This window comes from Diabrotica virgifera, chromosome 1 (assembly GCF_917563875.1).
Source record: "Diabrotica virgifera virgifera chromosome 1, PGI_DIABVI_V3a".
Taxonomy (NCBI): Eukaryota; Metazoa; Arthropoda; class Insecta; order Coleoptera; family Chrysomelidae; genus Diabrotica; species Diabrotica virgifera.
In genome coordinates this window covers 153,910,955-153,929,771 of record NC_065443.1, presented here as the reverse complement: position 1 = coordinate 153,929,771, position 18,817 = coordinate 153,910,955, and the positions used below count along the sequence as shown (strand labels likewise).

The following is an 18,817-nucleotide window of genomic DNA, read 5'->3' as shown; positions in this document are numbered from 1 at the left end:
CCCTCTCAAAAAGGTCCGGAACATTGTTTAAATAATCAAAATGGCAAAAAATGAAGGAAAAATTCGATTTTATTCTTCGTTTTTTGATTATAACTTTAAAAGTATTCATTTCCGAGAAAAGTTGTACTAACATAAAAGTTGCGTATTTAAATTTCCTACAATATAGAATTGGTTAAAAATTTTAAAAAATAGTCACCCTAGTTGCAAAATAGCAATAATTGCGAAAAAAAACATACAAAATCAAGTATTGGCATTTTACGTTTTTCAACCATTTATGCTACACTTAGGACCTTCATATTTCACCCAGAAAAACTTTATGATTCAGTAAAACAATAATGCAAATTTCATTAAGATCGGTTCAATAGATTTTGCAAAATAAATTTCGCAATCCAGCTTTCGCAAAAAAAAATCATTTTTTCAAAATGTTACAGGACCGAAAATAAAGTAGATAGCAAATTGAAATTTTTTTTGCTTATAAAAGTGTACTGTACCTTTCATTTGCAATTTGCAAAATTAAAATCGATTAATTACCACGGCGTCAGGAAATTTTTTAAATAAACATTAATTTTTGGTGCTACGCGCAGGACAACGGTGTTCGATTCACACAAGTTGATTTCCACCAAAATTTCTTCCAATCTTTATCTAATATATTATTTTCTTACTCTATATTTTGTTGTATTTTAATATTTTAATTCCACAAAAATCAAACTAATTTTATTATTGTTTGTGAAATATTGTTTAAACAATTGCATATATTTAACAATAATAAACTTTTATTCTCTAAGTTAAAATATATGAACAAAGAAAGTTCTTGCTAATAAAAGTGTTATCAAGTATATTTAAATGGGAAATAAGCCACAATTTTACCTAAAAATGATTTTATTAACGTTTCGACGCCCAAGTCGGGTGTCGTTGTCAAAATACAAAATAATACTAAATAAATAAAAATGTTGTTGCTTAGTAAAAAATTCTTCTAATAATTTATTTAATCTGACTCATTTATATCGGCAATTCAGACACGTATTATACATTTTAAAGTAGACGACTTTAAAATGATATTGCCAATATTGATGAGTTGCGTTCCTGGGACGACTTTACTAAAAGATAGTTCATTCGATTACATGAAATCAATCCCAACTCAAGAATATCCGTCACAAAAAATCATAGCATGTAATCTGTCTTTAAAAAGACAACCAAATGCAACGGTGGCACTGAAATTCTCGCGTTAGAGATTTCATAGTAAATCACGAGGGAAAACCAGGAAAAACCTCGTGATACTAGCCCTACATCGTAAGTATTTGGGTTTACATTTAGTTTACTCTCAAAACTAATACCAAATTCTGACTTGATATTTTAAATTTTAAATAATACTAAAATACTAAATATGTACTAACTCGATATGTTACTGATTTACTAATTGTGGTATTTTCTTTCTATTGACTTCCTCCTTTAATATGGGTAACCATATTAAAATATTAAAATATTATAAAATTTAATATAATTTAAATATACTTGATTATAAAAATGCCACAAGAAAATAGCTTCAGAACAACAATAAAAGTGTTATTTCAAAGGATAGAGTATGTGTTTTTATTTTGCAATAAACAAATTTATTTATTTACATCGAAATGTAATAAAAATTAAAATGTATCAATCATTATCAAAGGTCATTGGAATGACCAATCAGAGCAAACTATCCGCTGTCCTGCGCGTAGCACCAATAATTAATGTTTATTTAAAAAATTCCTGACGCCGTGGTGTTAATCGATTTTAATTCTGAAAAATTGCAAATGAAAGGTACAGTACATTTCTATAAGCAAAAAAAAAATTCAACTTGCTATCTGCTTTATTTTCAGTCCTGTAACACTTTGAAAAAATGAATTTTTTTGCGAAAGCTGGATTGCGAAATTTATTTTGCAAAATCTATTGAACTAATCTTAATGAAATTTACCGTATTATTTTACTGTATCATAAAGTTTTTCTGGGTGAAATATGAAGGTCCTAAGTGTAGCATAAATGGTTTAAAAACGTAAAATGCGAATACTTGTTTTTGTATGGTTTTTTCGCAATCATTGCTATTTTGTAACAAGGGTGACTATTTTTTAAATTTTTAACCAATTTTATATTGTAGGAAATTTATATACGCAACATTTATGTCAGTACAACTTTTCTCGGAAATGAATACTTTTAAAGTTATAATCAAAAAACGAAGAAAAAAATCGAATTTTTCCTTAATTTTTTGACATTTTGATTATTTAAACAATGTTCCGAACCTTTTTGAGAGGGAGGATAACTCAAATATTATTATTTGATTTATTTTCAAGCAATTTCTGCAAAAAAATTTGAGTCACCTCTCAACGTCCAAATGTACTAATATTTTTACAGATGCGCCCTGGTCTATTCATAGTGTTTGAAAAATTAAATTCTTTTCAATATTCTCAGTTTTATTTTTATTTTGAAACGGCGAATCGCAAGAATTGCACAGTTTATTAAAGTCTTTAAAATTAGAAATTGTCATTTCATACACCTTGAAATATTTGTTTTTTCCGAAAATTTTAGCCAACTGTAACCAATCCTATGGAGTAGGTAATAATTTGAAAATTAGGGCATTTTTTAGCCTCTCGTTCTATAACTGAATGTATACTGTCCACCTCCATGTGCGTATGCTCTCACAAAAGGAATTTGTGAGTGGTTTCTTTTATATGTGGATATCTCGAAAGTAGATAAAAGTAGCACATAATCATTTGTAAGTTCCGGTTTTTGGGATAAGCAATTATTGGTCCAAATAACAATAGAAGTTGTGCTTTGAGGTAATGAATGAATGTATTGGACCAAGTATGAGGCCATTTCGTTTCCACCTCGACCAGCAATATTTGATTTAGCCCACATTAAACAGTTCGCCTGTTTTTCCGTTGAATCATAAATTGTATAATTAAAATTTTAGACCTAAAAGACCAGAATTTTAGACTTAAAAACTTTGAGGATCAGTAAGCTTTGGGCAAGGAAGACATTTTTGTAAATCTATCATTTTAACTTTTTGTCCAGGGTTATTGATGCACATCCCCTTGTTTATATGTTTCAATTTGTACCATCACTTGTAATGTTTCTCACTCAGCTTCAGACGTTAACTGTCTTAGATTTATTAGAAATTCATCACATTTATCACAAGTGTCTTTTGAAGGAACAGCGAATGGTAAATTAAATTCTGTATTAAAAATGTGATTGTAAAGCCGTTCTTTGTCGATTTCGTACGAAGGAATGTTTTTCAAATCTCATTCTTCCTTAAACATCCTAAACATTGTAGAAACATTTTAGTAATCTCCTAAATATTTCTTCGCCATCCTTCTTCGACTATAATGTGATTCTTCATATGAATAGGCGATAATGCTCTTGAATCCTATCCTTTACCTCATTCTTTACTTTATTTTTAGAAGGCTTCTTTCCTCTATTGTCACATTATAAAACTCCAATTGTTTGCATTTTTTCAAGTGAACATCTAACATTAGATTGAGAAATATCTAGAGTCTCTTTTCTTAAATGGTAAAAACATATTTCCAGTTACAATGGCTAGCTTGAGCACCTGTTCGTTCTCTTTTTCTTTTGAGACACGTTTTTTCAAGATAAGAACATAAAAACTGTTTTCTTTTGGATCTATGGTTGTCTCATGATTCCAAAATTGTCGATGAATTTGTGCTGTCTGAGGCACAAACCTGCCAAATTTTAAAAGATTGTGGACTTAATGATTTGCCTGAGTTGCATTATGTGAGACATAATACTTTTTCTTGGACATAATATGGTTTTGCCCTGGGAAACGTATACACCATTTTGGATCTAATATATTTGAAGTGCAGAAGATACTATTTTGCTCTAAGCGAAGTGTGGACTTAATACTGTTCATACAAGGCTATTTTGGCCAATTTCAGTTGAAACAGCGAATAAGAAACACCAGTGAATAAAGCGGAAAATTTTAAGCCCAGTGAGTTAAACAAAGTAGAAAACTGAAATTTTGGACTTAATACAGTTTTGCTATGAGGTACGGATGTAATATTTATTTACATTTTTTGATCAAATTTGTTATACAAACAATAAGTGTGTTCGCAGAGACAGTCAGAGACTAGTTCAGGACTAGTGCAGCATGCACATTTTAAAATAATATAAATAATTCCGTTGATAGATAAATATACAAGGTATATTTACTATTAGTTAACACTATTAATTAGTTATTAATTATTACTATACTGGTATATTTGTCAATAAACAATAATACATTAAATAATTATTATAATATGGAATTAAATTGTGCATGCATTGTCGTGAACATTACAAAAATTCACCAAAATTTTCATATTTTGCCGCTACGGACGCTGGCATAGTTTCGTGTATCCCCACCATGGTCACGCACAGAGCGAATACACATATCAAACTTTTTGACAAAACATTTTTTACCTGCAACTGTTAAGTAACTAACATGATAGATAAGTGTCAAAGTTGTTTATACATGGTAACTCAGTAAACTAAACATTGAGCTATCATAATATTATTCAATATTTTTTGCCAACAGTGTATTTCAATGTGTATAGAGACCAAACCATTTTAATCTCTATTATAAATGACTAGGGCGCGGATTATATGTAAGTTACATATTTTTACATATTTTACATATTTATAGATTTTTTGAAAAAAGTGCATATTTTAGTGGTAAATACATATATTTACAAAAATGAATAACCATTTTCAATTTCGTTGCAAAACGAAAATACAGCCGAACCATATTCCAGTCCAATCAGAGAGTGCTGCAAGCACCTCTACCGGTTTCGAAACTTATTAGTCTCTCATCAGGAGGCACATATGCTGCTCTCCCTGATCCAACCAAAACAAACCCCAGCGTGCAGTCCCGAATTGCAACGAACGAAATGGCATAGATGCCCTAGCGGCAACTGCTAGGGAAAATATATTTACATATTTTCGTCACTTTGCTCTGCAATGGAAAACCCAAAAACCACTAAGATGTAATTATGAAGGTCCGTTTATTTCTAGGTACTATTTACCTGAGCTCTTAACAATTCTTAATCTCGGCAAATTGAGTTGACTGACGTGGATGTGGGGCCTGGCATTAACCAGAAATAATCATAAAATGAACTATTATTTATTTTTCATTTATAATTTGACTAGACTTACAGCTCCCGGAAAGAATTGTGGCCGATCCGATGACAAACGCTGAAGATCTCTGCAAGGAAATGGTTGCTTCTAACATTCCATTAAAAAATTGAATAATGTTTTTGGATCGTTTTTGGAAAATATTGCAAGTTTAATATCCCGGATGAATCCACGTTGAGGAAATCAAGTGTCGACTCTAAATATAAATCAACAATGATCCAAATACAAAAAATCATACGTGATAATTACTTTTATGTTATTGTGGACGAAACTACAGACGCCCGTAGAAGATATATTGTTCATTTGCTAATTGGCGCACAATTGCACCATGTCATGACATGAGGAAACTCATTTTTAATATCTTCAAAACAACGTGAAAAAGCCAACAATTTGACAGTTACACGATGCATTCAAGAGACTTTGACAAACTTCTTTTTGCCAGATGCCATTCCATTAAATAAATTTGCGCTTTTCTTAGCGGATGCTGCCCCATTATGGTTAAGGTGGGGCAAAATTTAAAAATATTTCATCAGAATCTTTTTCATATTACTTGTTTAGCTCATGGAGTTAACAGAGTTGCATAGATTATCAGAACCCAATTTCCTTTTGTGAACGAATTAATTAGCAATGTAAAGAAGGTGTTCCTTAAGGCTACTTTGTGAGTATAATAATTATACAAAGAGACTTCGCGACGTACTGCTACCTCTCATACCTGTATTAACTCGATGGGGGACTTGGCTAAGTGCAGCTATTTTTTACGCTAAAAATTATGATAAAATAAAGGGCGTAATAAACAACATATCAGACTCTTCACATGCTGTCATATCATCAAAAGTAGTTTTCGATAATAAGGAGGTGCATAAAAGTCTGATATTTATTAACACAAATTTATCCCGGAACCAATTACGTTACTCGAAAACAAGTCGCAACTTCTAGTTGATTCTGTGAAACTAATTGAACATTTTTAGAAGGAATGCCAAAAAGTAAAAGGCGACATTGGTGCAAAAGTTTTAGAGAAGCTTAAGCAGGTTTTAGAAAATAATGAAGTCTTCAAAATTATTCAGAATATGTCATATATTTTTAGAGGCCATCTTGATATAGAAACGTTTATTGATGAAAACCTGTTGCCAAAATTAAAATATGCTCCGATTACCTCAGTAGATGTGAAGCTTCTCTTTATATAAACATGTTTTTTGATAAGACAAACCTTTACCCTAGCTAGATAATATGTAAAAATAAAGTTTGCGGAGTATTAATGTTGTTTGTTTTTAACTCATTTTATAGAATTATTGCTTTAATATATTTATTACATAGTTTCGACGAATGCTTACATATATTTTAAAAAATGTTTACATATATATGTACATATTTTCATACATATAATCCGCAATTTATAAATGACATACTTTCAATATATTGTTGAGGCAAATTACATTTTGTAGTGACAGTTTGTATAGTTATAGCAGACTTGATTAAGATTAACTGTTTTAGTTGTTGTTTTATACTAGAAACTTTTTTATTTAAATGAATTAATTGCTTGTGAATTTATTGTAGATCTGGCCGCCAAACAAAACGAAAATGCTACTATACTGAAGAAGAAAATTCCCAGGACCAAGAAACCGTAAGTTCATCTAACAAAAAACAAAAATCCAAGAATGAAGATGAACAGGAGTGGTTATCAAAAACAAAATCAGCGAGCAAAACAGTTGGCAAGAAATTAGATTTAACACCAAAGTTAGATTTAACACCAAAGATAGATTCACAGAAATTTATGGAAATTCAACCAGTAGAAGGTATGTAACTTGTAAATATTTTATTATTACACAAATGTGTTAAAAAAGTAATTTTCTTGAGAATATAACTGATTAGTAGGCTATAATGTGCTTATTGATATTAATAAATAAATAAATATTTTATTTTACAAAACTACATAGTTGTAAAATAGAAAAGTTGTACACAATGCTAGTTGAATTAAAAAAAAATTGGCTTGGACCATTGGTAATACAGCCAGTGAGCCAGTTACATATATACAAGTGAATCAAAAGTTATCAGAACTATGTTACATAGTTAAGAAGATAAATAAATGAAGGTAAAAGTTGGGAATAAAGCGGAGTGTCAGCAGAAATACTAAAAGTAGGAGGATGATATAATGCAGCAAAAGACAGCTCAGCTTATTATAAAAATATGGGATAACTAAAAATGCCCGAGCAGTGAAATACATCAATCATCTTCCCAATTAACAAAAAGGTGGAAGGTAAAACTGTCCGTGAAAATTACAGATGAATCACACTACTATTAGTAGTGCTATTAAATTATTAGTTATTATATTAGTAGTATTAGTTTGTATTGTTTGTCTAAAACTTTCTAAACTTTATAAATCGATGATTGTAAAAAAAATCGAAAAATAAAAAAAATTAATAAATAATACAATTCCTTTGTTCAATTTTAAAAATATTGTTTAAAATTTAAAAATTCAGAAAACAGTATGAATCTTCGCGCTAGTCTACAGGACCGCCTACTGTACTATTTTTTTTACATTTGACTTCACGAGCTAGGTAATACACACTTCTTCTTAGCCTTCTATCGTCCACGTTTGGACATAGGCCTCTCCCAACTCCTTCCATCAGTCTCTATCCTGAGCAACATATTTCCAATTCGTTCCGGCTACTCTTTTAATATCATCAACCCATCTCATCTGTGGTCTTCCTCTCGGTCGTTTACTTTGGTAAGGTCTCCAATGTTGTATCGTGGCATTCCAACGTTGGTCTTTATATAATACACACTTAAGATTTTTTATTTTTTTTTTAGCTTTTGATCAGCCGTTTTGCCTTTTAGTTGGTTTTTTGATAATTTAAAGGTTAGACATATTTTGGTGTGCTTGTCAATCGAGTGATACCAGAGACATGTTAACCGTAGACGAGGCTAGTCATATGCCACTCAATGCATCGGGGTGTAACGCCGATATCAAGGACGCCATTGGTCAATATTCATTTTGAGTGGTCTAGTCATCTTTGTCCGTCATATGAGCGGTATCGCTTAGTAAAAAGAGATAGATAGACCACCGGTCGATTGCCGCGCGTTACGCTTTTTCGCTCAGTATGCTTTGTCTACGGTTAACATGTCTCTGAGTGATACGCCCAAGAGCTGTTGAATGGCACAGCAGTGACATTATGCATTAGTCACCAGATTGACATTTTCCGATTCTTGAAATTGAAAAAATCGAATGGTCGGAGGTTTGCCAAGATTGAGGAGATAAAGATCACATCGTTAGAGTAGCTCAAGATCACAGCAAAAGTGCTTACCAGAAGTTATTTACGGATTGACAAAAACGCTCGCATAAGTGCATTGTTTCTTAGGGGCGTTACTTTGAAGGGAACAAAGTAAATACTGAGAAGTTAAAAAAGTAACCTTTTTTTTTAACAAACTTTGTGAGACTATGAATTGATTAGACGTTTGTAAAAAATTTAATACATGTACTTGCTCAGAGTACTGTTGTGTTGCAGAAAATTTATGAGTAAAAGTTTTGAACATGCAGAATTTAATTTTTAAGAAATTTCAAGAGAACAGTTAATCTTGAGTCTTTCTGTTTGGTCATGATTTTCCATATAACACCTTCATTTTGGCCGTCCATTTTCTTACCTCCCGAAGGAGTAACAGTTTTCAATTTTCGCCAGCTTAATTGTAATATGTAGATCCAAGGCTTGTTCCAAATAACGGGATAAATCTTCCCTTTTAGCAATATTTTTTAAATTGCATATTTTTATAAACTTCATAAAAATTAAAGTTTTTCATCAATACCACGTGCAAATAAGTGTAACTGTGTGTATCTAACACGTCCGTACTATATACAGGGTGTCCCGAAAAGATTGGTCATAAATTATACCTCAGATTATGGGGTCAAAAATAGGTTGTTTTAACCTAACTTATCTTAGTACAAATGTGCACATAAAAAAAGTTATAGCCCTTTAAAGTTACAAAATGAAAATCAATTTTTTCCAATATATCGAAAACTATTAGAGACCGTTTATTGGAAATAAACATGTGGCATTCTTATGGTAGGGGCATCTTTAAAAAAAATATAGTGAAATTTGTGCATTCCATAAAAATTTTATGGGCGTTTTGTTCCCTTAAACACCCCATAACTTTTGTCTACGTTCCAATTAAATTATTATTATTGTGCTACCATTAATTAAACACATTCTTTTTAAAACTTTTTGCCTCTTAGTACTTTCTCAAAAAGCTAGTTTTTATCGAGATATTTTGAATATTTGCCAAATCCACCACATATTATTATATGGTTAAGTAACATTAGAGAATATTATTTTCATATTATTACCTCTCTGTCTCTATAATCGTACATCTCCATATACAAATATGTGGTGGATTTGACAAATATTCAAAATATCTCGATAAAAACTGGAAAACAAAAGGTGTCTAATAGTTTTCGATATATTGGAAAAAATTGATTTTCATTTTGTAACTTCAAAGGGCTATAACTTTTTTTATGTGCACATTTGTACTAAGGCAAGTTAGGTTAAATCAACCTATTTTTGAGCCCAGAGTCTGTGGTATAATTTATGACCAATCTTTTCGGGACACGTATTTCCGTTTTATTTCCTAACATACGTTTATCTTGCATAATGCCATTTATTCTTTAATCATTGGCTTACCTTCTTAATGAAGAGATTATTCTTTAAGGCGGGTTGACATTACTAGTGAATAACGAACGTGGCTCACGCTTATGTATTTTACCTGTGCTATTGTTAGATATTTTATTATCTGTTTTCAAACTCGAGCAGTATATTTGTATTTGTATGCAATGCATAAATACAAAATGTACTGCTTGAGTTTGAAAATAGATAATAAAATATCTAACAATAGCACGGGCAAAAGCCTGAGCCACGTTCGTTATTCATTAGTAATGTCAACCCGCCTTTAATCTTAATTGTTTCTTGAGCTTTAGCTACACGTTTTGTCTTTTTCAATCAGTTTATTTCCAATCACTTTTGTAAATTTTCAGAAGAGGAAAAAGAGATCCAGAATGATGATAAGAAGGAAGTAGCTAAGCCAAGGTCAAAGAAACTTACAAATAATGAGAAAATTATGAGTAAGTCATCTTTATTTGCAGAGCCTATCAAAAAAAGGTAAATAGGTGATAAAATATATCGCAAATTACAATATTATTGACCATATCATTAGCTTTGATATCCTAATGTAATCATCACTTGTTAAATTTCACTGCAAAATCAAGTTCGTACCAAATCCTTCTTTCAGTGCGTCATTAATTTTGACATATAGGATTTTAAGAATGTTGGGAATCATTACATGACACTTTAGATAAATCTGACAGTTGTCAGAATATTTATATTTATAATATAAATATCAATATTTATACAAATATTTACCAGAATAATAACATTTAAAATATTTTAATTAAAACAATAAATAAATATCAAATAAAATTTCACTATACAATGTTTGAATGTACCAATGACATAAAATATTAATTTATATTTATATAATGAACTATTTTTAATGGGAAATAAGCCACAATTTTAACAAAAAAAAGATGATTTTATTACCGTTTCGAAGCCCAAATCGGGTTTCGTTGTCAAAATACAAAATACTACTAAAACAAACAAAAATGTTGTTGCTAAGTAAAAAAAATTCTTCTAATAATTTATTTAATCTGACTCATATTTCGAAACTAATATCATTTCTAAACAAAATTTAAAACCCACAGTATGGTGGAGATATGTAGATGATGTGTTTTCAATATGGCCTCATAGATCAGAATTGTTGGATACATTCCTGAATATTATAAACGATCAAGAAGAGACAATAAAATTTACAATGGAAAAGGAATACAATAACACTTTACCTTTCCTCGATGTTTTAGTCTCAAAGAAGGATACTGGATATGAGACTCAAGTGTATAGAAAACCAACACACACCAACAGATATCTCACTTACAAATCAAATCACAACATCAACGTTAAAAAGGGAATCATTAAATCCTTATATGATAGAGCCAAAATTACTTGTTCTAACGAAAATTCATTTTTAGAAGAAAAACAATTGTTAACATCTGTTTTATTAAAAAATGATTATCCCTTATCGTTTATAAATAAGGAATTGTCAAGATTGGATCAAATGGAACACAACAATTTAGAACGGGATCCTACAACATTCACAAGAAATAATACGAGGAAAATATCAATACGATATATAAAAGGACTATCCGAGAAACTTAAAACAATAGGAAATAAATTCAACATTTCAACAACATTCAAAACAACAAACACATTGAGATCTATTCTATCTAAAACTAAACCTAACAATGAACAAGAAAGAACAAAGAATTGCATTTATAAAATACCTTGTGAATGCGAACAATTTTATTTAGGTGAAACATCAAGACCATTGAACGTTAGAATAAGTGAACATCAGTCTTATATTAAAAATAGAGAATTTGATAGATCTCAAATATGTCAACACGCATGGGATAATGAACATAGAGTTCAGTGGAGAGATTTAAGTATAGTCCTGAAAGAATCAGATAGTAAAAAGAGAAAAATCAAAGTAGCGGTTCTAATTATGCTAAATGAAACCAATTGTGTCGCAAATTCCTCGGTAGAATGCAGTAGGATGTGGTTACCTATACTGAAAGAGGAAGTCAATAGAAAGAAAATACCACGATTAGTAAGTCAATAACATATCGAGTTAGTACAAATTTTATATTTATTTTAGTATTACTTATTGCATATCTATATATTATTAATATTATTTATAAGTTAACATATTAAAGTCAGAATTTGGTATTAGTTTTTTGAAAGTAAATTAAATGTAAGACCAAATACTTACGATGTCGGGATAGTATCACGAGGTTTTTTCCTGGTTTTTCCTCGTGATTTACTATGGAATCTCTAACGCGAGAATTTTACTGTCATCGTTGCATTTGGTTGTCTTTTTAAAGACAGATCACATGCTATGATTTTTTTGTGACGGATATTCTTGAGTTGGGATTAATTTCATGTAATCGAATGAACTATCTTTTAGTAAAGTCGTCCCAGGAACGCAACTCATAAATATTGGCGATATCATTTTAAAGTCTTCTACTTTAAAATGTATAATATACGTCTGAATTGCCAATATAAATGAGTCAGATTAAATAAATTATTAGAAGAATTTTTTTACTTAGCAACAACATTTTTGTTTGTTTTGGTAGTATTTTGTATTTTGACAACGAAACCCGATTTGGGCTTCGAAACGTTAATAAAATCATTTTTTTGGTAAAATTGTGGCTTATTTCCCATTAAAAATAGTTTATTATAAAAATGCCACAAGGAAATAGCTTCAGAACAACCTTATATTTATATGTACGTCGGTGAAAAATACTAACCTAAAATTACCATTGTCACTTTACCCATTGACATTGTGAAAGTACTGTCACGATCGATTACTTTTGTGTCAAATTATCTTTATTCGCATCATTGATTGGTCATCTATTTAGAATTTAGAGTATTGTAATCGCTAACCAATTATACAGCAACAAGTATAAGTCGCTTTAATATGCAAATACCCGTTAACAAATACATAATTTTCTAAGTTCTATGTATAATAAACTTGCGAGGTACGTTTTTTTTGTCACTTACAGCTTAATGCGTTAGGGAGAATTCGATAATCTATGACGCGCTCAAAGAAGGGTTTGGTATGAACTTAAGTACATAATTATTTATACAGTTATAGTCATAGTTTGCGCTAATAGAAACATTGGAGGATCTCAAGATCCAATCATTATATTGTCCCAATGATACCACATTTCATCTCGTCTTGCTGGCATCATCTACTGTTTTAATGACTCCAGGATAGACATACATACTTTTCATAAGAAAATAGAACATATTCACCAACAACTATCTAAATCTCCTTCAAATCATGTTTTTTAACTTAATCAGGAATAGCGATTCCTAGAAAATATTAGTTTTTGTTTGAACTCAATTTCTTCATCTATTTATTGTAGTTCGTCTATTTCTTCATCCGATGAATCTCTGTCTACTACCAAGTAATGTTCAGGAGCTATGCTTGCGACTTCTTCAAAGATTTCTTCCTCTGTTGCTTCAATATTTGATGTATTTCTAGATGTTTCTGTCATGTTGGTTACACTGATATCAGAATGTGGAATACTGAGCCCTGCGGGTACATCTACCTTCTTTTTTTAACGCATTTTGAACTCACTGGTTTTTGTTTTTCCTTCCAAAAAATTAAATACTTAAATTTTCGACATCCGATGACGTTGTTTTATTTTTGTCACTCGATTCTGTCACATTAAACTGATAATTTGGTTTTAAACTTTCTAATAGTGGTTCTTGTGACTATTTTTTTTTTATTTTTCCATTAACAATTTTGAAAATTCTTCTTTTCAAGCACACGCTTAATCCACTCCCTACATGAGTTTCTTTAAGATCCGATAGAATTTACCTAATTTTTTTCTCAAATAGTCCTTATTAATTTTTTTTCTCTCATAATGCCATTCTTTCCTTGTAAAGTTTATTGATACTAAAATATGCTCGATAATAAAATCTAGTTTTGTTTATTGTGAATGTTGTTACGGCACTTTTATGTGAATTTTTTGTTTCATATAAAAGTCAAGACACATTCGATTGTAAGAATTGGTGAAAACTGAGAACTCACTTCTAGAATATTCTAATAAAATACATAATAATACATAACTAGTTAATTAAAATTGATTGATTCCACCGTTACTTGTTGGAAATTAATTTTTATCTAAAATGAATTTAAAAAATAAAACACTGAAGACTTTTATTTGCAATATTTCTACAAAAATTATAAATTAATGATAGTACGGGATTCGAATATAGATCGATCTGCACCCATCTGCTTTCCGGATGAAACATTTTTTTAAATTAAATTTCATACATAGATAAATATTTTTAGCATGGGTTGTCTATCATAATCGTGTCATAGCTATCCTTACGGGGGGCCGTAGGGGTTGAAATCAATATTTTAAGCACATTTTTTTGAAAGTAATGTAGAATTATTTTATTTTTAAATTAAATAAGCGCATTCAGTACAATTCATAGAATATTCAAGAAAAACTTCAAGGAAAAATATTGAAAAATAAGCCAACGGTGGCAAATTTTTAAAGACACCTCAAAAACAATGAATTTTGCGGTGGACATCCAAATTTTTCATTGGATCATAGTAAAAAAAAATTCAAAAAGATTTATATTAGCTTATGAGTTTCTCGAGGCAACGCTGTCAAGTTTTTGAAGTTATACTTCTTTACGCGCGATATGAGGCTGAATTTTTATATGTTAAAACCTACGATCCCGGCGCATGCGCATTATAACTTTGTTCTGATTGGATGTTCAAATGACATGTCAAAAATTATCCAATATGGCAGCTGTAGCGCAGCTGTGGTTTGGACGGTTGACGGTTTGGTTATGTATGGTTGTTGCGTTTTAAAATTTGTGGGAAGAGAAACAACAAAGGTTAGTTAATAGTTATACTGCCTTTTTAAGTAGTTTTTATATTATATTTTTGAAGTTATACTTCAAAATGTTTTAATTTATGTATGTATCAGTCCAGAAAAGGTGTGGAAATAATATATTAGTGTTTTTAAATATATTTTTCTACAAACGTGTTAAAAATGCAATTTTTAGGACTCCATAGGAGCGTTAAAAATGCTACTTTAAGGCACTAGTGCTTTAAAATTTTTAAGGCACTGCAGTTAAAAGTGAATTGTCAAATTGTGAAACGTTAAAATATTTATATTTCATTTATTAACATTAATAATAATAATACAACTTGCGCAATTTGGAAAAGGTGGTTTAAAAGGTTTTTTTATTATAATTTTGTGTCTTTGGATTTGTCTTCCTTGGGCGTGAAGTAGTAAAACATCTATTTTTATATTTCACTTGTCACCGTGATGTATAATTATGTATATCTGAAAGGTAAGTAGCATGCGGCTTGACGGCCTTGTTGGTAGAGCATTGGACCAGAGATCAAAAAATCGCGAGATTGCGGGTTCAAATCCCGGGCGATTCATATTTTTTTCTTTTTTTTTTAATATTTGGCATTGTTAAGTTTTGGTTCATTTTTGGTAATTATTGTTAATTTTCTGCATTGTAACTGTTATGTAGGTATATTTATTTCGTTGAAATTATATCATAATAGAAGTATAACTTCTTACGTGCGTACAAAGTACACACATATTCTTTTTTTAGTTTTACCGACTTTTGACTTTTTGATATCATTCAGAAGTCAAAACAACGAAAGTTTTTGCAAAAAAGCGTGAAAATCAACATATTTATTATTGTTAAACAAAAAATAAGCATAAAATAAATAATATCTCAACAACGGTACCTCAAGGAATGGAATGTCTAAAGAAAATATTTACAAAATTCCAGGTGGGTTGGTCAAGGGGTTTTTGAGTTACAATTTCTACAGCCTTTGAAAAAAGCAGTTTTTGGGAAAACGCGTTTCAAATATTGTCAACTTTTATTTTCAATTTCTTTTTTGTCTCTCAAATCGTAAAGTAATGCACTCGGAATATCTTTTTGAATCGCGAAGTAATTTACAAAAGAAAATGAGAACAGCTGCTGACCGTTTCTTACTACGCTAAAGCTCTCTGGCGCGAACCTGCTGCAAAGCGAGTCGAAGGTAGGGAGGTAGGGAAATAGTGTTGAATATTCCTATCTTCGACTCGCTTTGCAGCAGGTTCGCGCCAGCGTGCTTGAACGTAGTGAACAACGGTCAACAGCTGTTCTCATTTTCTTTTGTAAATTACTCCACGATTCAAAAAGATATTCCGGTGTGCACCACTTTACGATTCGACAGACAAAAAAAAAAATTAAAATAAAAGTTGACAATATTTTCAACGCGTTTTCCTCAAAACTGATTTTTTCAAAGGCTTTGGACATTAAAAGTCAAAAACTACTTGACCGACCCACCTGGAATTTTGTATATATTTTCTTTAGACATTCCTTCAGGTAACGCTGGCGAGATATTTTTTGTTCTATGCTTATTTTTTGTTTGACACTAATAAATATGTTGATTTTCATCATTTTTTGCAAAAAAAATCGTTGTTTTGACTTTTGAGTGATATCAAAAAGTCAAAAGTCGATAAAACTAAAAAAACTCGACAGCGTTACCTCGAAAAACTCATAAGCTAATAAAATCTTTTTGAATTTTTTGTTGATGACCTAACAAAACTTGAAAGAGAAATACAATCCAAAATTAGAGCAACTGCTAAAGAAGACAAGATCAAAGGGAAAATTGCGAAGGTGGGATATCAAAAGTTAATCTTGATAATGAAGTATGGAAATGGAACAGCGAAAGAGAAAATCAAGAAAAAGTAAATTATAAGCGCCCAAAATACTAATAAGATATAACGGACAGAACAATATTACAAAGATGACACGGCAAAGAAAAAGGAGACAAGAGGAAAAATACGAAACAAAAAAGAAAACAATACAATCAAATGAAGTAATACAAATGGAAATAGAAGTAGAAAACTAAAATAAGAAGAAACAAGGCAAAGAAAATGTAAAGACGGAAGAAAGGGTAGAAGAAAAGAGAAATGAAAACAAATGTCAAACAAGAATAGGTACATGGAATATAACCTCGATAACAGGAAAGAAACGTGAATTAACAGAGGAAATGGAAATATTTGAGCTGCAGTTGATAGGAATAAGCGAGACGAAAAAAGTGGGAGATGGAATTGTCGATATCGGAGGGCAGCACATACTATACTACTCCGGAGTTCAGATAGGGCAAAAGACAAAAGAAGGTGTGGGAATAGTTGTAACGAAAAAAAATGAATAGAAGAATAACCAAATTCAAACCAGTATCATCAAGAACCATATACATAAAAATAGAGTTAGAAGGAGAAGAATGTCACATATTGCAGATATATGTACCGTTAGAAGGAACAGAGCATGAAAAAACGGAACTATTCTATGATGAGATACAGAAACTTATTGATGAGATACAAGAGGAAAGCAAAACCATCATTTTACTAGGAGACTGGAATGCAAGAATATTAAATGATGAAAATATGGCATTAGGCTGCTTGGGAAGGTATGGAGATGAGACGATAAATAGGAATGGTAGAATGATAAGTTTCTGCCAAATAAATGGCCTGTTAATAGGTATTTCTTTCTGGTATCAACCGAGAAACGAAAAATATACATACGTAGCAGAAGAAAGAAATGCGAAAAGCATAATTGACTACACAGTATATCCTCGTGACGCAGAACTAACGATACAAAATATAAAAACAGAGAACGAAGCCGAACTCGGTACCCAACACAGACTAGTGACAGCAGAGATAAACATGAAACTAATGGAAATAATAGAGTCCTCAATATACAAGAATAGCAATACCTAAGATGAAAAATATAGAAATGAGGAGAAGTTATACTAAAGAGAGACAGATAAAATACTGGAACAGCATGAAAACAATGAGGAAATATGGAATATGGAAGAGAGATGGAAAAAATTGAGAGACACGTTATGCAACACTGCAAAACAAGTATGTGGAATAAGAAAGAATGGGAAAAATAATAAAAGAACTGGATGGTGGAATAAGGAAATAAAGCAAGCAATAAAAAAGAAGAAAGAAATGTGAAAGCGATACATAAACACAAATGAAGAGCAAGACAAGAATACAGAAGACAGAGAAATATAGTGAAAGAACTAGTAAAAGATGCGAAGAAGAAGAGCTGAAGGAATTCGATGCATAATTGGACGAAGGTTTTAGGAATAACAATAAACAATTTTGGAATAAAATAAGAAGCATGAAAGGAACAAAAGGAAACAAATAAGAGGAATTAGAAATGAGCGAAATGAATTGAAAACAAACATACAAGACATACTAACCATATGGAATAAGCACTATAAAGAAAAATTCGAGGCAAGCAACCAACAAAATGAGGAGTGAGGACAGCAGAAAAGAGAAGAGGATAGGGACAATCGAGTAGACGAAATTCATATCAAAGATATTGAAAAAGGATTGACAAGAATAAAGATTGGAAAAGCGGGAAGTGCCGATGACAGATCCGGAGATGATGGAAGTACGTGGGAGAACGAGGCAAACTTTGGCTACTGGAAATAATGAATGAAGCATGGAGAGCAGAAACGATACCGAAAGACTGAAAAGAAAATTTATTGATACCAATACACAAGAAAGGAGATGAAGCGGAATGTGATAACTATAGGGCTATATGCTTATCATCAGTGGCATATAAAGTCTACACCGGGATAATAGAATGGAAGCTCAGGAAAGAACTGGAAGGAAAACTAGAAGAAGAACAAGCGCCTTTTAGGAAGGAAAGAGGAACAACAGATAATATATACATACTGAGAAATATAATTGATAGGAACAAACTATATTGTCTGAATTGGCAATACCACACAAGCTAATAAGACTCATTAAAGCCACAATGGATGAAACTCAGGCATGTGTACGAATACAAAACCACCGGATAGACTTTTTCAAAATTTTGCAGGGACTAAAGCAGGGAGATGGGCTGGCCCCAACATTGTTTAACCTGGTACTGGAGTATGTGGTTAGGCAAATGCAAACTGGACGAGGAAACCTACTAACCAACCGAACGGTTCAACTGGCCGCTTA

General features: G+C 31.2%; 1 protein-coding gene across 2 annotated transcripts in view; it reads left to right on the top strand.

The window, feature by feature from the left end:
* The window catches only part of LOC114325660 (nexilin), a 76,739-nt gene that overhangs the window by 23,935 nt on the left and 33,987 nt on the right, over positions 1-18,817 (top strand). For both annotated transcript variants that reach the window (XM_028273777.2, XM_028273776.2), the window contains exons 4-5: positions 6,712-6,950; positions 10,178-10,301. In XM_028273777.2, the coding sequence (XP_028129578.2) occupies positions 6,712-6,950; positions 10,178-10,301 (363 nt within the window). The remainder of the gene's footprint in view (positions 1-6,711; positions 6,951-10,177; positions 10,302-18,817) is intronic.